We start from the raw sequence: 24,525 nt of genomic DNA on the forward strand, positions 1-24,525 counted from the left end.
CTATCAGCTCATTTGTCACTACCTGCTGAGCACGGGCCGACAAAGGTCAGCCGACCGTAGGATGTGTGTCTTTGTGTCCCGTCTGAAATGGAGACAGCGGCATTCCAACACCTATGACTGTCTCTTTTTGTTAGATTAGATAATGATACTTGGGCCCAGGGAAAAAAAAAAAATCAAATGTGGCTTGTGGTCTTGGCATGGTTTGGGCTATTTCTTTTTAGTGGTAATGTTTTCGAAAATAAAAAAATACTGTCTAGGGAAAGGGCTGAAGTTGAGATGGATGTCAACAAGACAATGCTCTCTTAGACCACCATTGAATGACTGCACGTCAGTTCGTGATGAATGTCCTTCTGTGCAGTAAGCGCAGCAGTCTGGCAGTGCCCCCTACTGCCCGGGATGAGCGTTGTCTTGCATCATTAGAGATAAAAGGGGCAATAAGGAGGATTAGGGGAGTTGGGGGGGGTATCCCCTCTGGTGGTAAAGCAAAGGTGACACAAGGACTCTTCTTTGCTAAGCGTGTAATTGTACACATCTGAAGCCCCCCTCGTGCCCACCTTGTTGCCCCAGGGATTCGACCAGTCACCCAAAGAGAAGAGGAACCATCGCCATGGCAACAAACCAAGGAGGGTCAATTTGGGTCAATGGGATACAGACTCTGGCTACTCTTGCTCTGTCATTAATTACCCATAGTTCCCTGGGGCCGCTGGTCTTCATGTAACCTCATAGCTCAATAGGGGGGGGGGGGGGGTCGTGTGTGATCAGGAGAATTTGTTTGTAGTCTAACAATGTCTTAATTGACGAGACGTTCAACAAAGATGCACCTCAAAAAGCCCTATGTAGACAAATGCCCAATGTAGTACCAGGACTCACCTGTGGGCGGAAGCACCATCCCAAAGGGGATCCAGGAAATTCAATGAAGAAGTAGAGTTGGTAGCTCGACTACGCATCCAAAGCTGCAAACGTGTCAAAAGGGCTAAATGTCCATTAAGAGTGAATTAGTATTTTTCCAAATACATTGTCGCATAGCTTCAGGCACTCATAAAAGATCTCCATGCTATGTTTACAAGAACGACGTTTGAACACCACGTTTATTGTCCTGTTAAAGTCATTAATTATCTCTCCGATTAAAAGTTTCTCTGAACTCGGATGACCACCCAAACAGAACAAGCGCAAATTCCACGATTTATAGTCTGTGTAAGGAGACACAATAGGGAAGATCTAAATAAAGTTGTGTCACGACTGCAAAAAATGCAAAGGCGAGGGCCAATAAGCGGCTTTTAAAAAAAATCAACGAATGAGAAATTGGCAAGTTAAGGGCGTGTCATCCCTCCTCCTGCTCATCATTAGCCGTTCAATGTCGATCCTCGTTTTGGGTTACTTTCATTCCCCGTTCCTAAAGGAAGGCACAAACGGAGCCACATGTGTTTCCAAGCCAACAACAATAGGCGACCAGAAGAAGAACATATGAGCCCCCCCCCCCCTCTCCCCATCATGAAATCTTTGAAAGTGAATAATATAGATCGAAAGAAAGTTACTGGATCAAAAGTAGTTCAGAGGTCTTTTTTGGCATCGACCGGCGCTCATCGTGACCGTGAAAATTGATCAGCGAGCCTCCTCGGACCAATCGGAACACGTGTTCATCATGGCAGCAATTCTCGTGGACGTCTAACCTGTTTCAATTTGTTCTCCTCCATGAACATGGGACACATTTGGTCTCCATTTGTTGTAATTGGGCTAAGCGAATGCAGCCTTGTTGGCAAAGCCGTTTGGCTTTTGAATATTTTCTTCTGGCCTGCAGGTTCACATCCGAGGAATTGCCCCCTTTTAAATTCTAAATGCATAAAAGCGTGTCATTTGGTCTCCGGGTTTGCATGACAAGCTTTTTTCTGCGAGTCGAAAAAACGGGCCGAGCGGTTTGCACATCTGCTTTGCGATTCTCCGCTTTGATATTTGAATACAAGCGGTTGAAAACGAACATTCCCATCGAACGTGGCCTTTTATTGCAAAGCGAATAAAACCTTTCGAATCTTGCGATCGCTTGTCATCTGAAGAGTCGCAGACTTTTCTGGAGCATTGTAATTGAGCGACGTTCAACCACTTCCAGACGTCAGCAGAGAGCCCGGGGGCATCTTCTTAGACTCATAGAGGAAAGAGGAGCGGCTCGCTCGCCCTTTGAAGATGTTTGTCTTCATAAGCATGATCGTGATCTGGATGGCTGATTTTATAGAGTGACCATGTCGAAAAGTCTAAAGTCCCAGGTTCGAGCGAATCCGCCCACTGTCGGTCCATAAAAGCCGTTGATACTTTTTGGCTTCCGAGAAACACAAGATGACCGAAGCTGACGCCTGAGCGATAAAACAGATACAGCTGGTGTCTTCTACGATGAGTATTAAAAGATGCGATCCAAAAGATTACGTTTAGCTAGATTAGCATAGCAGCAGTATTGGTGGAAAAAAAAATAAAAACAGTGGATTTCTGTTATTTTTTTAAACTCATCAAGCTCGGGCACTCTGATTGGACATCTACAGACAATCTGACTCATGTAAACAACACGAGTGTGAAAATGATTCATTCTACCAAGCGACATTTGTACGCTAAGTGGTGCACTTTGGCACTTTTCAAGCAGACGGCGACAGAGTCGTTGCTCAGCTGGCCGCTGGTGTTGTTTGAAGAAGGGGGTGGGGGGGGGGGGCTCTGTCTACGCCCGCCCGCCAGGCGTCGTTGAGCGGCCGCGGCGGCTCTGCGCTGCATCAGCCGCTAGGCAAACAGACAGACGAGGCATTAGCGATGACTTTACCATCTGCTCGGGAAGGTCGAGGCGTGATGGAAGAGCGTCGGTGATGCTGACCTGTTGCTTGACAGCAGACACCTGGGACGCCATGACCCCCCCCTCAAAAAGGGGATATGTGGAGTACCCTCCCACTCTCATTAGTTCCTGAAGGAGATCTTCAGAATTTTTTTTTGTTCTTTCCATCCCTTTGTGTCTTTATCTTTTCGATCAACGACTGGAACTGAGCCTTCAAAATGTCGTGATCGACTTCAGATTTCATCATTAGTGAACGCTGTGTAGAAAAATAGCTCCAGAGAACACGCTACTTTGTCATTTGGTCCTCATAGTTTTTCTTAATACACCCCAGCTGGCTCAGCTTTGAAGTGTACGCTATCTTCTCCAGGCTGCATAATTTAGCGCTTTTAGATCAAGGTTCTTCAGAACATGTTTTGTTCTTGTTTTGTTGTTGTATGAACCCGCGGTCTGTTGCTAAATCCGTTCCAGAATCCCTCGATAGTCTTGAGATTCCATTCTACCCCGCATCCGTGTCGGGTGTAGCAAAGCAGCCCCAGAACAGAACCGTTCTTCTACTGCCATGTGGGTTACCTTTGCCAAGCTCTATTTCATAATGCCGGCCGCGTGCTGGGTTGGTAGTCTGTGGTCTGGGCGAGTGAAGGTGATCCATTAGCCTCGGGGGATTACAAGGTCTGAAGACAGGAGGAATGAGCTTCGTGTGCCCAGAATTTGATGTCGCCATCCATCTTTGCCGGCAAGCTCGGTCCAACGAGGCATCAGCGCCTCACGTCTTGCAGGACTTGTAAAGCTGTCTTGTGGAGAGTTGTCTTGCCTTCTGCGGTCTGTTTCCGAAAATTCGATTCAGTCAGGAAAATGCCATTTTCTTTTGTTGTATATTACCCTAGCATAGGAAGTGAATCCACAGGCCTGTTTCCATAAATGTCCTTCAGCGGACCTTTGGATTTGGAACAATGGATGGAAACAACTCGAGTCCAAACTTTTTATGCTTCGCTTCATAGATGGTAGGAAATGTCAGAAGTCGATCAAATTGCACCAAAATAATTTATCGGCACATTTTGTTCCACAGAGAGCCTCACAATTTCATTTCATCATTTATAATGTTCGATTTATTTGAGAAGCTTTTATTTATTGGAGGGTTTAGAACTAGCTGCAGTTTTTTTTTTTAGATTATTTCCATATTTGTAATTTGTATGCTTTGCTGAAGGAAAGAGCTTTGTCGAGAAATCTGGGGAAAAAAATTTGGACGGTTGCAGCAACAAGGATGGATGTGTCGAGGTGGATTTAGGGAATTAGGGTTGCCTGGTCATCCCCCCCCTTTGCTATCGTGTTTAGCTGAGCCGCCTGGCTTACGACTCTGGGAATGTTTGTGGAGCGGAAGCCCGGCTTGATGTTGTTTGTATTGTTCGATTTCATTGTGCGCACGTGTGTTTGGAGCCGCCATCGACTTAGCGTGTTTTGCTTTCACACATATTGGAAAATCAACCATGCAGTTTTCAGCTTGGCTTGTCTCCATCTTGACTTTTTGGCTCTAAAGAGGTGCGAATCAATTTGATTGTTCAATTATCGGATGAAATAATCAACAGGATAATCGATTATAAAAAGATTGCTAGAGGTGATCATTTATCGAATTGATTGACATTTGTTTTTGGAATCCATTAATCATTTGGAGGCGTTGTTAAACTTAAATTTGTCCAAATTTTGTGATTTCAGAACAACTGATTACAAATGATTTGGTGAAAATTTCCTTGCACCAAAAAAAACAAAAAATTAGAACCTTGAATGAACCCTGACAAGAACTCAACATTTGCTACTTTGGCAAACATTGCAATTACGCAACTTAAGAGAGGACATTTTGTTAAATTTGTTAAAAATTGCCTGTCGGGAAAATATGTGATGTTTCGAAAAGGTCTCGATAACTCCACATTTTAATCATTGGTGCGGTCTGCTGAAGGATTACGGCGGGTGTGTGCGCTCTTTCATTGCGTGTCGCGTCCACTCGGCCCGTGACACTCGAGCAAACACCAGCGCAACACATCTATCTTTGTGTGAGTTGCTTTGGCGGAGTGTGCGTGCGACAGAAGCCTCGCTGTATACGATATTAAGCCGTCGAAGAGCCGAGGGAGGGGCCGCCGTGTTGACGTGATACACTTCATCATATACACTGGGAATTCATGTGGACAAATGTGCTTGGAAGAAAAAAAAAAGGTCAAACCTCCCCCTTGGCAAGTTAAATTATAAAAATAATGTGAGAAACAAATCATGAATTCACTTTTTTTTTATAATTTCCTCCCCTTTGCTATCTTTTTTTTATTTTTGCGTGGAACTAGGATGGGAAAACAAGCTCGCAAGTGTTTATTATGCCTTTTGGTCCTCGTGGACGCCTTAAATTGTGCGTGCACGTAATGTGCGCCTGCTTTTACAGACCGCTACCAAGTCCCATTGTGTTTTTCCTGGCTTATTGTCATTATTTGTCTTCCGCCATGGCCTCGCATCGCCGCAAGCTAGAAACTGAGCCCAGGGACCGGAACCCGGGGATTGAATATCAAAACTGAATACTGTCACACGGTGGCGCTACATTTAGTTAGCATTCTGTTTATTGTGTTGGTTTTATTGGCGGTCTTTGCGTCAGATCGCTTTTCATAATTTTTTCAGCTCTCGGGTTTCTAAATCGTGACAATGCAGTCTTTTCAAGCAACACCCTCATTCGAAAGTGAGCGTAGCCGTTTAGCGCTATTTATTTTTATCGATGTAATAAGACACGGGCGGTGCCTCAGTTATTATGTCTTGCGTTCCAGTCGAAAGGTCCAGATAAATTAGCTAAGCTTGTGAAGTTTTCCTAAAAAGAAGACAAAAGACTAATGTACTTCCCTTAACTGTCCGGCTTACTCATTTCTTGTGGGAACACGTCGTCGGTTTTGTGTTGACGCGGATGCCCGGCTCGTTAACCCGAGCTCAGACAGTAATTCATCTTAATTGATTGTAATTGACTTGTAATTGAACATCTCTCGAACTCGCAGGACACACGCTGGCAGTGATAGTATCTTAATTCTTCTTCCCATCATTCCAAACTTGATTACTTCCCCCCCTTCTCTGTCCTCATTTTGTTTAGTTTTTCAGCATTCCTGTGGTTTTTGGCGCTGTCCACGAAATTCATTTTCCCCCAGGTGTGTACGCAAGCCAGATTTTTTTCCCCCCCCTTTGGACATGTTTGCAAAGTTTTATAAATGTTTAGGGGAAACTCAGCTGTGTGTAGGCGACATGTTTGTTCGTGATGGTGGCAGACGTCGGGATGATGATACCACGTTTTTACACATAAAGTATTTGTACTTTGTTACTTTCCCCCAAAAGGCCCTGGCCGAGGCTTTCGGACCTCTTTTTTTTTTTTTTATTTCATCCAGATGTGCGCGTTACCTCCATTTAGTTGAAACCAAACGATGGTGGATGGTGACGAGTACCCGTTTCCGAACGCTTGCTGATCTCAGCACTGCAGAATGCCGAACGACACAACTGGGGCGCACCAAATGTACAGCTAATGGGCTGAAACACTCCCAAAGCTGCTCATTTTGGAGGGAAAGTTGTGCGGACCCCGCTGGGTCTTCAAGGTGGCGCAACACTGCCCCCTATCGTTTGAATGGTCTCTTGCGAATATGCATCACATCCCCTAGGAATTAAATTAGTCTGAATTGCCTTCACATACCCCCCCCCCTTTGCAGCCTACTTTTGGTTACCCCGCCCTTCTCCCACTGCTCTCCATGTGCAAGACAGACTTCTTTAATCCCTCTCAATACACAATTCTTAATTAGCCGCGTTCATGAAAAGAAGTCGTAGGTCTGGATTTATGTTGCATGGTTCAAATGACGTAATTCGGAATGTTTTGTTCTCAAGTTGATGCAATTGGAATCTTTCGTTTTTTCAAAAAGCATGGTATCATTTCCGAGAATGAAGTTTGGCGAGCTTAATGCTAACATATACTGGAGGTGGGCTAATCTAAATTAGCATAGATATCGTCATTATGAACTTTGACCAAGGATATCTTGGGAAGTAAAATTTCTTTCAAATCTGGAAAGAAAAATGGAAAATACAGTTTTCTCTGCTCGGGCCCTAATAAAACGCCGGCTTGGTGTGTTTATTGCAATCAAGCCGGTGTTTACTCGAGGATGTTTTCCTCCATGCCGGAGCCTCCTGAGTTAATTAGAGGATGGCATGTAACTGTCTCGGCCGCTTGTTTACTGATGAGTCGTTCTGATTCTCGCAATGTGTGTGTGGGAAGGGGACGAGCGGCGTAATGTGTCGCAGGCTGAGATGCAGGCTCATTAAATACCGCAGTCTAACCTACGCTGTCTTTCTTTTAGCGCTTTGGAGTCGAGGAAAAGAGCAACGTGGTTAGCGAGCATGTGTTTTCCCACGGGGGGTTAACAATTGTCAAACGTTGAGTTTGTGGTGCACAGACCTTCTCTGTGCTTTCCCAAAAATATTTTGAATGGTAAATCGAGGTTCTACTATTTAAATAAATTGAGTTGCAAGAATCAAACTTTTTATTTTTATTTATTTTTTATCACTATTATAAAATATAATCACTGTACTTTATTTTATTTTTTATGTTTTACAAAAATATTTTTCATATTGTGTATAAAAAAACAGAAACACAAACCCGATTAAGATTTAGTGCTCCAAACTTTACTGTGGCGTAGTGTACTAAACTGGACCGTACCACTTGGCAGGGGGGGGGGATGTCGTGTGCCAAACAGATGTTCCAGCCACAGTGACCGCCGTTTGTGTCTGGGAGTCTCTTCTGAATTCTATGTGAGGAAAGTGCAGGATGAGAACGTTCAAGTGTAGCTCCGGTCATGGCAAGTGCGATGCGTTTTGATTTGTGCTGCTTAACATGTCAGCACGCTGCGATCAGAAACAAAAACGGGCAAGCTCCCGCTCTGTGTGGCGAGTCAGGCCGGAGATTTATGTCGGCCGTTACGCACAGACGCCCCGAGCGAGAGGTCGCCTTACTTTTAAGTGCCTTTGGCGATTTCACGGCTTTTATCTTTTTTTTATTCCCTAAACTGGCAAGTCAAGATGGAAGGCCTTCTTCTTTCCTTCAGTGATAGCATTAGCTTGGATTAGCTTCTGAGTCCATCAAAATGTACTGCACCTAAAAGGAAAAAAAATGTACCAAAATAAAGATTTGAATAAATAGATTATATGCTAATTTTGCTTTTTTTTTTTTAAAATTGATGTGGCAATGTGAAAATTGCGTCAAGGAAATGCCTCATTTAAGGCTTTTGTCTTTTTCCTCACAAGCAATCGTGTAAAATGTTTTGTACTGACACTCGCATGCTAAGACTTAACACGTGTTTAATCTCGACCCTTCCGCTGTTGATACTCGGAATTGTGGTCAGATTTATAACTTGTCGTCTTTCTGTTTAAAAATCACACATTTCCGCCGTAGCCCTTACGGGGGGACGTTGTCCATCACTGGGTTTTTATAGGCGTAAAATAAACGGTAGATTTCCGTTCACGCTCGACTTTCGCAAAGGGAATTGTCGCTTTATTAAACAGCAGCTCCTCATTGTCAGATTCATCACAGTCATCGAACAAAGTACTTAAGTATATCTATTTTTACTTTTGTATGGGAGTTGAACCAATGCTTGAATTTTTATCTGTCTGTCTTTTCCACCAGTATTTGTACTTTTACTTAAATACAGAGTGTGAGTACTTTTGCCACTGACAGTGACTCTCATGTCGGAGGGGAGGAAAAAAAAAAAAAAAAACAGCAGCACTGCTGTTCACAATTGAGTCCGACACGGAGATTTACGACCTGTCTCCCAAGGTCTCATGTACGGCTTCCAGATTGGCGTACACGATTGCATATTTGCGCTCTGCAGAGTGCCGGTCAAAGAACGCAATTTAGCATTTTGGCGTTGACGGGTAAACCGAACCCGACCTGGCCACTTTCCGCAAACTGCCCCTCCTCCCCTCGCCAGACGCCGCACCCCGAAAAAGGTTCATTGTGAAAGGCCTGCTTCGGGTTAGCCCTGCTTACCTTCCTCCGGGAGTTGCATCTGGAGCTGGTTTCCTGTCTAAGGGGAGCTTTTTTTTTCTTTTTGCTGAGCCTCTGCGATTGGCTCTCTCTGAGCCTGGATGGAGCCCGGGATGCTAAGAACGGCCAAATGGTGATCGGTCAATCAGCCGCGCGCAGATTTAAAGCAGAACTTCCTGCAGCCGTTGCTAAGAGTAAAATTTCCCACAAGCTGAAACAAAGAAACTTGCCCGTTCACAATTTGCATACATTATTTGTATTTATTTTTATTCTGTAATTGCCCATATTGATTCCATGTATAAAAAGGCCTACTAAATTATTTGACAGTGTCCACTCATAATACTTTTGTCTGTTTTCATGTATATCAGGCTCTCGGAGATGCCGACTTCACTTCGGTGCTGAGTCAGATAGTGCCCTTGTTGAAGCCACGCGGAAGCCAGGACGGTTTCGCCGAGGACGAGTGCGGGCCCGACGAGCTGATCCTCCTCCTGATCTACTTGTACTCGCTGGCCGACGAGGCCCAGGCCCCCGAGCGGGAAGACGTTCGGCTGAGGGAGAAGCTGGAACGGGAAGTGATCGGAGGGCTCACGTTGGCCATCACCAAGGAAAGCAAACTCAGCCCCTTGCTGCAAAAAATCACAGGTTAGACCTTGACACTATTTCCTTCTTTCTTCACACCATGGTCACAAATGACAAAAAGATGTGTGTACACCCCATAATACTCTGTAACCTAGTAACAACAAGCCCTCAATCAGCACCGTAATGAGTCTCGTACCTGTTCGGTCAATCTGCGATAACGTGTGTATTTATAGTCTGGTATGAAGGTCGACCATATAGATGGATGGATTGTCTGCAACCGCAGTGCCATAATAGCGTCTTTAACCTTGAGCTTACACACACACACACACACACACACACACACACCCTCGTAATTACAGCTACTTTTAGTTGTGGCCTGCCCGTGCACCTTTGCACACACCCTCAAATAACACACTTCTCATATTGCACATGTACGGGTGGTAGAGCGTTATTAGAGGCGCGGTCTTTGTTTCTCTTTCTTTCTTTTTCCCGTCCTCCGCGAGGGAGCCCCGACTCGCCGATACAAACACGTGATTGGTAGTGACCTTGTCGTGGTGTGCCAGCTGTGTTTTCCTCGGCACGTGTGTATGTGGACCTCCCTTTTCGAACACGCCGAGTGGATTTTTATGAAGTAACATGAGGCGGGCGGTCGTCTAGGAGAAAAACATTGATCGTGACATCGCCTCCCCCAATTATAGCCTTCAAATGAGAACCAGACATAGTTTGGAACCTGCTCATCACGAGTAGCAGAGGTTCGACATAATAAGAGGCATGCAAACGCGGCCAAAATGGCCGACTGTCTGTGGAGCCCGATTGGCCGTCACCACACTGCTCGCAATGTTGCGGTCTAAACGCTGATGTCGCCGAGTCCCGCGGATGTGTTTCCTGTCAGCCGCAGTGGCGTTTTTGTTGTCTTTGGTGCGCCCTCAAACATCCTCCTTCTCGGCAAGAGAGGAGTCGAGCGGGCCAAGCCAAACCTTCCTAATTCCTCACCCCGGGACATCGGCTCAGTTGAGATGAGGCCTGGCTTTGACTGCTGGGAATGGGAACTAATGCCCGCTCCCTAGATGGAAATGGTCAGAATAATATGAAATACATTGGCAAGGTAGACTGTTTCTTCACAGCGCCATCTACTGGATCGAAGCTTGCGGGCTGTAACAGCAAAATGTGAAAACAACTGATAGAGATGCAAAGTTAGTGCTGATTCAATGCTTTGGTTTGTTATTCATCCTGTGTGTGTGTAGTTGTAAGAAAGACTGTGGGGGGCAAGGCCGGGCTGGTAAAAGGGGGGGGGGGGTCTAAGCCAGAGCTCCGGACCTCCCCCAAGGCAGTTGTTTGCATTGGCACGGACCGAGCAAGCGACATGAAAGCAGTCGCATTGAACTCCGTTTTATTTTGCCTACGTCTCAAACTTTTTCTTCACCTCTCTTTATTTTTCTTCTTCTCCTTCATTTCCTTTGCCATGTCTGCTTGCACTTCCTCGACCACGGGGGCTTCCTCCATTTTGCCCCAAAAGGGTCCGGGGGCTTGTCTTCGGAGGAGGAAGTGGAGCAGAAGTGGGTCCAACGATCGCGCCTGATTAAATATATGAAATTAGTCTCAATTATTTTTAATTAGGGGGCCGTTGTTTGACTTCCTCCTCGTACTGTATAAACACGTACACACTCATTGTCAAAGCAGCCGCTAGCCTTGTTCCCGCTAGTTGACTTGATCAGATAAGCTGGTGACTCGGAGAACAGGCCGTAATTAAAAAGGGAGGACCAGCGCAGACCGTCTAGCGCCTCAGACTTTGACCACACAGCTAGCTGTGGTCGAAGACCCCCCCTCCCCTCATCCCTCGCCCAACCTGACCCCAAGTGGTAAGCGTTGTGGTCCGAGATCCACCGTGGCCACTGCGGTCGCCTTCGTTTGTCTGCTTTCCCATAGGAAAAAAAAAATGTCGCCATCCCAAATTCGTTGGTTTCAATGAGGCGTATCATACAAAAATAATATCAGCCAAATTCTATGTTAGCATTCAGCTAGCAGACTTTAAAAACACAACATGCTTTGTTTTACGATTGGCTTGTCACGGTAGCACAGTTATGAATTGTAGGGAAATAAATACATAATGTTTTCATTCCAAAAAAGAAATCACAAGATGACTTTCACAGCCCGAATTTGTACAGTGGGGAGGAGGCGTCGCCGTTTTGCGGCTCGTCGTGTGCGGTTGACGCCTGTGTTTGCTTTAGAACGTCTTATTTACGACAGGAAATGCTCATCATAAAACAGGCCGGCTGTCCGCGGGGACGTGTCGCTGGAAATAAGAGACGGCGGCCCACGCGCTCACTCGTACGCACGCAAGGGCCGAAAATACATTCGCGCATGCGTACGTTCACCTAACGTTCTAACGATTGTTGCTCCTTGTAAAGTTACTGTGGGAGTAAAGTTTTAAATTTGTATTCCTTCCTATTATTCACTCTGATAATAAATGGTACCAGCAAATCTGGGGACAAAAGTTTTGATGATTGAACTTTGAGTTAGTTAGTTTCTTCTTCTTCTAAATTATGCTACATCTCTTCTAGTACAGCTCAGTGCTGCCAAGACATGTTGTGGAACAATGTAGTACTACACTGAAGGTCTTGGGAAGGGGGAACATTTGCTTCAGTGTCCCGCAACAGCACCAGAAGCGTCACGTTCGCGTCTAGATCTCCTTGAAGAATTCCTCCAAGGCTCCTCCGCGGCACCAGATGGAAGCTCTCCTGGCTCTCTGAGCCGGCCCGGTCATTTCCTGTCAGGAGGCCTGGTGTTAATCATCGGGAACGCCACCCCTTCACCCCCCCTCCCCACCCTCTCCGTGTTCTCCTGCACACCCTCATCTATCAGCTAACCCCCACCCCTTTATTTTTTTCCAAAGTCCCTCTTCGGTTTCGTCGTAAAACAGCCCGAAGGCAATGTCGAGTCTTATCAAAATGTCCCTATTAGAGGAATGCAGGTCCAGAGGCAGATAGTAAGGGATGAAGAGCCTCAAAAAGCCAACAAACCCCCTCCTCTATCTTGGACTCTGTATGTTTGTACTTAGTCAATTGTTCTCTCCGTGGTTTGGTTTACATACAACGGGAAGGGAGGACGGCCACTTTGAGTGTGGAATTCTTGTGTATGTTTCTCATGCGCGCTGTTTATTATTACAGGCTGACGTGACAAGACGTTCAAATGTAGCCCAGATGCTAACGTCGCTGCAGTTTTATCGGAACGGTGTCAGTATAAAAGTCGCCGTAGTCCGACGTGGATAGATGAAGGCATGAATGAACCACTGTTTCTCTCCTCGTGGGAAACTTTTTGGTTGAGAGTCATCGCTAGTGTTATCGTGTGGGCGTATCGTACGTGTGCCGCGATAATGGCTGTCTGCGGTTCACCCACTTCAGAAAATACACACATTCAAAGTCACACACACACACCTTCCACTACTTGTCCTCGTAGCGGTCTGAGTTAGCTTGTTCAGCTTGTTGCGCCGTGTCGAAGAGCAGAGTACATGATCAAGGTTTTTGTGTTTCAGCCAGTCTGGGTGTGTTATTTGTGTCATGCTAAGCGTTAGCATCTCATCATCAGAGGTCGCCGCGGCTTCGGGTCTGGCCCAGCATCATCCCTCAGACCTGGATTGTGACACACGCGCACTCTCTAATTAGAGACTGGATGAAAACTATTAAATTATAGTTTGCCCAGACAGTTTTTAGCTAGTTTTTTAAGTCTCGGTGTCAGCGTATAATACGCTAAGTGCTACGTCTGCTAGCGCTCCGCCCTGTAATTCACTTTCACTTGCGCCACCGGCCGAGCATGAATGCTTGTTTGTGTGGGACGCCTGCCTGCGTGGCTGCTTGGATCCGGAGATGATGAGGCTCCGGGACCCCAACGGGAAGTAGAGCTGCGATTAGGGAGAATCGGACTTCCTGCGATAGGATGTTTCCTCCCTAGATGGATGTCGCTGCCGTATCTTGTCAGTTGTCGTCCTTGAGTTAAGGATTTGTCGAATATTGGAAATTGTGTTCATGTAAGAAGACTGTATCAACGGCGAAAACCGTTTTCATGTAAACGAAGAGTGCTGTTTATATCTGTTTTCATTCAAAATGGTCTTTGTTCTTGGTCCTGCACTTTGTTAAACGTGGACTTGCGCAACACTTCATCCATTCTTCCAGTCTCACGCGCATTCTCACAACACACAATATACAAAGTATCTGATCAGCATCAACATTATCTGTGTGTGTGTGTGTGTGTGTGCGCTTCCTGGGAGTAGCACGCTTATCATCTGACACACACACACCCGCACAAAATGACATGAGGATCAAAGGTTAATCATGTCTTTTCATCAGCAGCACCACCCTGTCCTCCTCTTGTCTAACGGCGTTGTCCATTACTCTCCATTGTTTGGTCGTCTTGTCTCATTGTTGCTGTTTGCTGATCTAAAAAGGGTTTCAAACTAGGGGTAGGGTTTCAAACTAGGGGTAGGGTTTTAAGTGTCATAAATGTGATTCAAAGAGAATAATTGAATTTAGGAATGTGCTCATGCTGTTTGCAGTTAATGCAAACTAAGCCAGACAAGTTTTGTTGGCGTTATAACATGAACATGAGCCACGGGCTCCCACCGGCCCTTCATTAGCACGGTGTAGCCTAGCGTGGCGGCTGGAAGCAGCGGCGGGGCCTTTCTGGAGGCCGCTTGGCTGCCATGAGTGTTATCACGTCATCTTGCTTGACCATGTGTGCGTGTTTATTCGCTGGAAACTTTTAGCCAATAGGCTTTTTCGCTCTGATGTTTTTTCCAAACTTGATGTCTTTGTTGGTTTAGGCTAATATTTGTTGACTATCTCATCATATTAGTCTGTGTGATAAAGACAGGACTTATTCAAATCAAAATGGCAGACTTCCTTAAGACTGTTTTTGTTTTTATGTTTTTTTTACTGTTAACTGCTTAGTTCTGTGTAAAAAGGCAGCACGGGGTCGAGCGTCCCAGTTTCGATGCAGAAATTTCGTGGGATCTCTGCGTGAAAAAAGAGGCTTAATCCCCGCAGACAGCACACCTACCGGAGTCTTGGCCTTGCCTCGTAAATCCCAAATTCACTTCGCAGCAACTTGTGTTGGTTATCCGGGCTGGACGCGCTATAAAACATTCTGCCTTGTTCCTCACAAAATGTTTCTTCATCGTATGGATTTGAGTCATGCGAGCCACCACGCCCTCACTCCATCCAGATGTGCCGTAACAAATGTGCGCTAACATGTCACACGCACTGACGAAGAATTTACGAGAATAATAAGATATAGAACAAAGTGGACGAGGCTAAATATGTGTTTTCTGGGTCATCGGGACTGTGTGGCTTGTCTGCTAGTGTTTTTTTTTTTTCGCCATTATGTCTCACTTTGTTCCCTTTTGTTCCCCATCGCATGTGTTGCACGTTTGAAAGGGTTTATTTGGAAAGTGGAACCCGCCACGGCGAGAAAAGAAAAAGGAGACTCAGGCCAGCTTTGGAGGAAGGGCGGAGGACAATATTCACTTTCAAACTTGGACACTTTGTGGTAAAAATGGAGAGTATAGTTGGAGAGCAAGAGGAGGGAGGGAAAGTGACTGGTTTTTATTCAAGCAGGTTTGGTGCCTCACATCTGGGCCGCTGCGAGAAAAAAAAAAAAAAGATGCTTATCCTCCTCAGGAGAGCGTGAAAAAACAGCTCCTCGGTCCTTCTGGCAGAGAGGTCTGTTTTTGATAGGTTGGAGAGTTGGGGGCCCGAATTCAATTGATGGGGGTACGTGTTACATGCCGTGCGCTGCAGGCTTATCTAACAGTGCCCCCTAGCGGACGTGTTAGTAACTGCATCTGTGCGTTGTTGTGTTTGTGTGTGCGTGTGCGCGCGCCCGACTGATCACACGTGTTCATGCATGCTGGTGTGTAACTCAAGCCCAGTGAGCAACAAACACATGTTCACATGTTTCTACTTGGGAAAACAAACACAGCAGAGCAGAGGCCCGTCTGCTTCCCGGACGGTCAAAATAAAACCTTGCGAACACACACACACTCACACACCTCCCGCCCACTCTGTCCAAGTGATAATTAAAACAGAACACTAAACTTTTAAGCGTGCACATAGATAGATAGATAGATAGATAGATAGATAGATAGATAGATAGATAGATAGATAGATAGATAGATAGATAGATAGATAGATAGATAGATAGATAGATAGATAGATAGATAGATAGATAGATAGAAGCACAAAATTTACCCAGCCCAGCTCTAGATCATTTTTATTTAATTTTTTAAAATTAATTTGTATCTATATTTCTTTGACATTTTTGCTTATGTGCAATCATACTTATTTTAAATTTAGTTTGCCACAGCTGACCTTTAGGGAGTTAGTCTCCCTTTGACGAGCAGAGGGCGCTTTGGATACAATTTACAAGGCTGGGTGTAATGCCATCAATTCGCCGCTGGAGGGCAGTACTGTCCTTCTTTGGTTCATTAATTACCTTTTCATCCACTGTCGTTGACGTCTTGGTTCATTTAGCAAGGACCTCAGCAGTTTTTGTTTTTGTTGAAGACAGTTGGAGAAAAAACAAGTTGTGTATTTTAGACAAAAAAGTAATATATTTTCAGAAAATGACCTGGTAGTTGCAATTGGTGACGTCATTGAGAAGTGTTGAAAAGGCTTTGTGATCAGTTAGGAGGCGCACCCATGCACCACCTGTTGATCTGCTCTCAGGATAAATCAGCAAATAATCATCAGAATAATAAAGGTGACCTGGCACACTCATTCAATCATCACTAGGCTAATGACATTCTTTCTCACACACACACACACACAGGCCCGGTATGATTGTGTAACAAACAATTGACGATTGATGCACACCATATGCCAGCAAGGTCATTCATGAAAAAAAAAAAAATATTGAACAGAATGATTGTGACAGAAGAAGGCTGCGATTGGACTCTTTTGACAGACAAGGTTGTTTTCAAGCGGTAGAATACTTTTGTGGTTGTGTAAGACTTGCTGAACAAAGACATGGCTTATACAACCTTTTGATTGGATGAAATAGCCAATGAATCATTTAGGTTGAGTCAGGCCGCAAAAAGACTATTTCTGATCAGGCCGCTGTGTTTTTCTAAAGCTCCCGTCTTACCAGGAACCCTCCAAGGCTGAGCTCCAATTTCGTCACATTTTCAGACAATCAAACGTGTGGAAATACTTTTTCAAGACCACTGCTACATTTTATTGACGTAGTGACATTTATGCTTTTAAGCGTACGACAGCATGTCTTTTTTTTTAACGACTGCTTTTTTTCCTCAAGTGAATGTGCTGATCGTGGCGCTTACATAACTGCTGAAAGCCAAAGCAGGACGTCCGACACACTGTACAGACAGGCCCGGTGTGCCAAAAGGAGGTTTGTTTTACATCCCATAATACACCCACTTCTCGTCTCGCGTGTGTCTCAAATTGGATTGCGTGCAAAGTTCTAATTTTTACTCCCTTTTTCAGTCTGTGGGCCCAAGAGTGCTAGATTTCACTGATCGGCCATGAAAGTATGCACCTCAACACACACGCACACACAAACTGGCCAAGGTGGAGGTGAAAGACGAGTCATGAGGGATCTCGTTTTTCAGCCGTCGCCGTCTCATTCCTGCAAAAAATGCAACTCTGGGACAAGAAAAATGTTTTTTCTTTTTTTTTTTTAATTCCCACAGAGACGAGCAAACCGAATTCAGCTCAGCCTTGAATGAACGCAGTGTCGTTTTCTAAGAGACACTTCATTAAGTACACCAGCACTGCGCACAGCTTCTTACTGTTAGCATTTAGCATACGAGTTAAATGAACTCGCCATCTTATCACGCTCTTAAAACCGCTGGGTCAAAAGTAACCCAAATTTGGTGAAATAACTACCGCCACACATGCATGTTGGGTCCAAAAACTACCCAGTGCGGAGTTAAAGCTAGCGTGTTAGCATTCTGCCTAGCGCAATAGACAATGCCAGCTAAATAGCTCACAACTGGAAACTGAAGTCGCCGAGGCAGAATAAAGAATGACATAAGCACACTTCGGTTACATCATCCTCATGTCAGTACCATGTGGAAGTGGAACATCACATGATGGAAAAGCTCGACAGCGGCCGTATCCACCGTCGTAATTTTCGTAAGGTTGATAAGAAGCCTCAGAAATAGTTTCCTCCCTGAATCACGTACCCACATTCTTTCCCCCAGGGGAGCCATTTTGATCGTGCCTCGAAATAGGCAGGCGTATTTATAATAAATACATTCCGCTGATAAGTGCGGCGGCAGCAAGAGTTTTGCTGTATTGTTTGGCCGGTTGTTGAGGAAACGCACTGTTTTCATTCCGGAGGCCACATGGCCGACCAAACTACGGCCGTAATGACTTATTACTTCCTTCCGACTTTGATGTCTTTCTTTCTTGTATATGTAATTACTCACTAAATGGATGTTTAATGTTGCCGGATGACGGCTAACAACCTAGCATGCTTTGGATTAACACAAAAGATTTCACGTAAAAATAACAACTGCGGTTGTTTTGAGAAAATATAAACGAGGACCCATTTTGTGCCACCACAACAGCCAAGACAGTTTTTTGCATTTGGACTAATTTTAAGATCAAATTATCTTTCTGAGTTATCTCTTTGTCCGCACAAAGGAACAGTGACTCACCACTCGGCGCTTTTTCCTTCAATGCCGCTTGATAAGTGCATCCTTTCATTTTCCGAACAAGCAGATGGTTGCCCGGGTGAGTCATGACAAGGTCGCGTGAGAGCACGCCGGTTGAAGAAGGTTCTGGAGGATTGGGGGCGTATTGAGCAGCGTTCGCTCAATTGAGATTTCCCGTCAAATTCCGCCTATACGTTTGACACGCCTTCAATCCACAACTCGCGTGAGAGTCATCAGAAGAGGCGTGCGGTTTTGGCCCGACACGGTGGATGGAGCAGAGATGAGTCGATCCGCAGGTGGTTCGGGCCCACGAGCCAAGCTGCGGCACTTCCGTATCGCCACCTGGGCGGCCTCCGTCGGGTTCGGTCGCCGCCGCCGTCAACGCAGCTTACGCTGAGTTAGCATTGGCTGGTGATCAAACGCCTCCTGCTCACACGCAAGACGCGCCCTGGCCAACCTCTTATTGCTTATTCTATTAGCTGGTTTGTGAAACCGTCAAACAGATGGCAAACCCTCGACATACCACGCGCTCATTTCAACTGCGACCTGGAGGCGAGTCAGTCCAACTTCGGGAAAGGCCCAGGTGCCAATCCCGCTCTTATTTTAGGACGCTCGGATTAGCGCAAATGCTTTAAGATAAGACCCATATCCGAACGCTCGACACGGTCTCGCCCTGCGCTTTGTCCCCGGACGAGCGTTTAACTTCCAGCCGTCGGGGTTGGCTGCCAGACGCCGCCGCCGCATTCCTGCAGACGGGCAGACGCTCAAAACAAAGCCCGTCCCCCTTGATTTGGGATATCATCTGCAACATAGCAGGCAGGCGAGGGAACAAAGTTCCCAGATTAAAGACTAACAAAGCCGCCCGTGCATTATGTAAGCGCGCCGACGTTGACGGATGGAGTCGGCCAAATAAAATCAGACAAAGCGTTTGGGAAGCAGGTCACCCTTTTAGAGTTGGGAAAAGTTATCGTTACATCGTGCGAGGGGGTTTCTGTGATCTACCGGCGTCTGAGATTTTATCTCCGCGTACTCCATACTGTATATAGAAATGTCTGAAGACATGTTTAACATGTGAGATCATGGGGAGCCCCAATTTAATTTAGGTTTGATGCGAATGGTGGATGATGGTGAAAGAGTGGCAAAAAAAAATCGACACATTTATCTCAAAATTGCTGTTTTTTCTGTTGCTTTTATTTCACCCACGCTGATTCCGCAGAAGAATTAATCTGGTACTAAAGAGGCGTATAATGAGCCATGTTTGCGTTTCGTGAGGCACCTGGCAGCACACAATGCGCCTTTGTGCGCCGCTGGCAGCCGTCAGCGTTGGCGTTGGTCGCGAGCCATGCTGACTACCTGCTGACACAGTTGCGGCGTGCCGCTTTTTACTGATGTCGTATAGAAAGAACTGCAGCACACGTTTAATCACTCGCTACATTCCTGCTAGTCCCGATCATCAAAAAAATGGGTTTCCCTTCATCAAAATTTATACCAGTGCATATTTTTATGTCTCTTTGCAAAAACATCAGCTTCCTATCTTTAGATGTTCTTTTGGGAAGAAAGTCTTTTTACTCCTATAATTAGTTTTGGGGTGAAGTGTTTTGTCCTTTTCTTTGCCAGTGTTTTCTTGCATGCGTTGGCTTTTTTTTTTGTGTGCCAGTTTGCAAAGAAGCACGCAACACAGGTGGTACTTTTGCTTACGTGCCAAAGACAGGCGACCTGCGGCCTGCAATTTGAAGAACAAGTAAAACCTCAGCAACCTGGAAGTTATACGACTCTTTGTCCCAACTTTTTTTCTCCAAAATATTATTCCTGGAAATACAAAAAATTGTAATAAAAACCCAAAATATACATATTCCTTTCCCTTTTTTAACTATTATTATGCAAATAAAGGATTAAAATTGTTCTGCTTTGCCAGGCTGTACAGAAGAGGAGGAGCCGAGCACCGAGCGGGTCCATTCCGCATTAGAACGTATGTTCGAGACCCTGCGCAGGCTGAGCCACGCCCGAGACCACCTCAAGCAATTACGTCGCGTCTACACGCCAAGCGACGGAGTCCACCAGGTACCAGCCTGTGTCCCGTCGCCATCCAAATAAGGACGCCATGGAACATTCTAGTCAGAAAGCACACTTTAATTATACCTTTTTAATACCACTATTTCCTGCTTGAATTACTTCCACAGCCTCCTGGTCTTTATCAAGCTATCTTATTATATTATATAACCGTGGGGGGTTGGCCGGTCATCCTTGAAAATTGTAAAAGTGTAGCAAACAAAAGCTGTCTTGCAATGTGGAGGATGGCCTCCACAAACTTGAAGATGTAGATAAATGTTGAGTCACAGCTTATGTAAATGCTAGATACACAAACTAACTGTATCCAGGCTTCTGTTTGTCCTCGTTTTAACTCCAAATTGCCAGGCTCCAGATGGACTTTATGCTAACGAACGCTAGCTACATGAGCGCTAACTTACAGTAACTTCGCCAAACCTCCATAACTTAGGAATTCATATTCGTTTGGAGCCCTAACTTCACTAAACTTTCCCCCAAATAGCTTTCACACAAACAAAATGAGCTAGCAAGTGTTTTCAAAATAATTACAAAAAAATCTGTTCGTTGGATAACTATATGTAAATAGAATTTAAACTACATTCAGGCGCCAATTACTCATTATGCTAACAGCCGCTAACCGTAGCCAAGTTCTAGTTTGTCTTTATGTCAACCGTGGTGCTCATTCTGCTAGAACATTCCATTCCCTAACATGTTTTTCTGTCCCGTTGTATTCATGTAACGTGCTGTTTTTGTCGAATTAATTTTGCTAATCAATCCTCGCCACGCCAAGAAAATCCCACTTGGGAGGAAAAGCGATACGGGGGCATGTGCGCACACGTGCCTGCTAATGGAAGCGGGTTTGACATTCATGATAATTCTGTGGGTATGTTTTTGCGGAGGTGTTTTTTTTTTTTTTTTTTACCAGCGATGTTAGTCAAGCGGGACAGATGTTGTGGTGTCACTGTTGTTTTGTTTACCGCCCACTCAGATGGAGCATGTTGACCCATTTTGTAATGTTGCTAAATTCTAGTTGATATAGTGAGTCACGGGCGATCGACTGGTTAGCACATCCGCCTCGCAGTGCGGAGGTTGTGGGTTTGATTCCGGGCTTCAGTTTTCATGTACTCCCCTTGCCTGCGTGGGTTTCCTTCGGGTACTCCGGCTTCCTCCCAGATTCCAAAACCATGTGGTTGTCAACTCTTAAATAGTCAGCATGCTAACAGAAGCTAACTCCTAGCCACCTTTACATATCATTCACAGATTCATGAGTTAGCAGTCATCAGCTTTTCCAAGACTGATTCAAAACACGGTCGATGACGTTTACAAAAATGTTGTGTCATCCGACTGATTATTTTAAGATTCCATCTTTGCGAGAATCTCAAACTGTCCGATGTTATCGAGAAAAAGACGCCCTGTTAGCTTTGAGGCTATAAATGGTGCAGTCCTTGGGTTGGAGCTGAATTCCCTTTTAAGAATATCAGATGGTGCTCCGGAAATTTGTTTTGTATGTTGCATAAGGCCTTTCCCGCGGAAATTTTCAGAGATATTTGAAATTGACGACTTGTCAAGTCATTGTGTTTTCATTGTCTCCTTTTTGCAGGCTACCTATCGACCTTTCCTGCGACAGATCCTGCAAGAAGTCTTCCATCCCGACAAGCACGAATGTCCTGACATAGAGCACATGTCCGGGGGCCTCACGGACCTCCTGAAGACGGGCTTCAGCATGTTCATGAAGGTCAGACATCACGTGCAGACCGTTTTACTTCATGACAGTTGTTAGATGCATCCATCATGAAGTTTTAAAAGGTCCACCATTTTACTTTGATGCAACCATTTTAGCTGTTGAAATTGATCTTAAGGACAAAATAATCACATTTTGTCTGCTTTCCTTAACACAAAAAAAATGTCAAATATTATGCAAAAAGATACCTAAAGAGCTAATCAAAAACCTCATTTTAATAGTTATGCGATCTAATGATTAAAATACACAAATATCGTGTTCCACTTTGAAAAATCCCGACAAACTTTCCGCTAAGAGTCACTGTCCATCACCTCGTCGACTAATCCTGCTTTTCTTTGGCGGTTTGTCGAGCTCCTCTGTGGGAGACGCGCAAACCTCAACTTGTGGGTTGTGTTAATATTTTTTTTCTCTTGCCACCGATGTTTTCGTGCAATACACATGTAGCTGCGGCCCGCCGGGAAATAAATACCCGTCCGCGGCATGTTTATCCCACATCTGGGCCTGCTTAAAGTGATGATTACTCTCAGGGAGGTTGAATTAGAGCGCTTGCATAACGGTGTCCTGATTTTGGGCAAATTAATAAGCGACTTGGACCGACTCACACCGGCTGAACTTTCGGGCCGTTTACGCCATTGAAGCACCGTCGTGGGAAAGGTTTTCCGTCTCAGATCCCATTCATATCTAAAAATGAAGTAGTGTTTGACGAAAATGCACAAATAATGGAAGAAAAAATACAGAAAAGACGGAAAATGGAGTTTGAAAAGGGTCCTTTGTTTAAAGCCAGAGAATGTGTTTGTCAGCATGTTCTGTGCTCGTCTGATGCTGACATAACCCTTTCCATCTATGAAGCGAATCATAGGATTCAACTCATTTCATTTTTTTCCCATTGCAAAGAATGGAAAGTAAAATAGTCTACTCCGCGTGACTATAAAAAAAACCTGTCCTCCTCTAAGCTCCGCCCCCCTGCGGGGTCCCATGGCCTAGCACATGGTCGCACTTAGCGCACATGGATGCTGCGTGTCGCCGAGCGCCCTCTGACCGCGCGCACACAAAGCAAGAGAGAGAGAGTGTGAACCTGAACGTCAACATGTCGACTCATCTGCCGCCTCACGTGTACCGACGCCCTCGCCGCCTCGGCCAATCAGGCCCGACCCGGTCGGCGGGCCGCCCTCCCCGCTGTTAGAAATGCATCTTCAATTGCCGTCTCATCCAGTGTCGTTGAATGTGTGTGAAAGCCTCTTCGCATGTGTGTGTGCATGTGTGTGTGTCATATGAGACGTCCACGTGTCATGACGCCAGGGTGTGAAGAAAAGGCTTTGTTTGCCACCTCGTGGGGCATCCGCACTTGACAATAAGCGAGCCCTTTCAAAGCCAGCCTGAATTGCATAAGCATCCGGGCGGGGGTTGGGGGGCGAGTGTGGACCCCCAGCTGGTTCTCATCCCCTTCTACTTCAACGCTTTCTGATTTGCTTAGAAATTTAGATGACTTTTGACATAAAAACTTTAAGACGCTGACATAAAAAATAAATGTCCTCCCCCCCTCCCAGGTGAGCCGCCCGCATCCCAGCGACAACCCGCTGCTGTTCCTCTTCCTCGTGGGCGGAGTCACACCCTCAGAGCTCCGCCTTGTCAAGGAAACTGTCGCGGCCTTGAAACCTGGAAGTCAGGTGAGTGTGCCACGCTCAGGACCAGACGCTAATAGTTTCTCGTCTTTTTAGTCGATGTTTCAACCTTTACTGGCCCCGTGGGCACATTACCATATTTAAAGTCATTTTTGCAGGTTGTGTGACATTGTCGTAACCCCCCTGCTGGTGGCCCAGTTTGCTGGGAAAAAACACGTGAATATGCACACAGAGCATTGCCCTCAATACACAGATGGGTCTGTATCCCGCCATCACATGTCTGCCAGTGCGGCGCGAATGAGCCAAAGTAGCGTATGGGCACATGACAACGGATGGCAGGATGGATGCCGGGGCCGGGTCGAACTTGTTGGCTTTGGGGTCATGACTGGGAAATATGGAGAGTAGATGCCACTTCCACTGTGACAACACCAACCTGCTGCCATCAAAGCTTCCGGATCAGGCTACAATAAAAAACCTAAAAGAGTCGTAAATTATGAAAAATTCATTTTCCTTTCACTTTGTAGCAGTTTAAAAAAAAAAAAAACTTTAAAAAAAAAAGGCATCAAGCGAGCTGTCCTTAAAAGGACGTGAGCGCGCAGCAGAAAGCGACTCCGTGTTTCATTTCAAAGCAAATGACATCAGCGTTGTTACCAGAACGTTTGCAAAGCGACCGTACAAACTGACCCAATATGAAAAGCCAACTTCTGCCGTCTAGCACACTTTTATTATTTTTTTTGGCACACTTGGAAGGTTTTTTTTTTGACGACTGAGCGAGCGTTGAGCATATGAACATTAGAAAGAAAATGTGATTTCCGCCACAGGTTTTGGTCCTGTCCACCAGGCTGCTGAGGCCCACCGACATTCCCGAGCTGCTCTTCGCCACCCAAAGACTGACACCTGACATCGGAGTGTGAGGCCGGCCGCAACCAAAAAGTACTCACACACACTGTAATTAAAGAAAAACACAGATTAGATTGTACATAAAGTGTAATTATTATTGATTAAACATTTTCATAACCATGGGATATT

General features: G+C 45.4%; 1 protein-coding gene across 1 annotated transcript in view; it reads left to right on the forward strand.

Annotated features, from left to right (window-relative positions):
* scfd2 (sec1 family domain containing 2) overlaps nt 1-24,521 on the forward strand; it is a 39,408-nt gene extending 14,887 nt beyond the window's left edge. The window contains exons 6-10 of the mRNA XM_088393794.1: nt 9,209-9,482; nt 20,003-20,148; nt 21,734-21,868; nt 23,422-23,541; nt 24,318-24,521. Of these exons, the coding sequence (XP_088249920.1) occupies nt 9,209-9,482; nt 20,003-20,148; nt 21,734-21,868; nt 23,422-23,541; nt 24,318-24,410 (768 nt within the window). The 3' untranslated portion in view covers nt 24,411-24,521. The remainder of the gene's footprint in view (nt 1-9,208; nt 9,483-20,002; nt 20,149-21,733; nt 21,869-23,421; nt 23,542-24,317) is intronic.
* Nucleotides 24,522-24,525: the final 4 nt, after the last annotated feature.

Source organism: Syngnathus floridae, chromosome 13 (genome assembly GCF_059516105.1).
Source record: "Syngnathus floridae isolate MCC-2025c chromosome 13, RoL_Sflo_1.0, whole genome shotgun sequence".
NCBI classification, from domain to species: Eukaryota; Metazoa; Chordata; class Actinopteri; order Syngnathiformes; family Syngnathidae; genus Syngnathus; species Syngnathus floridae.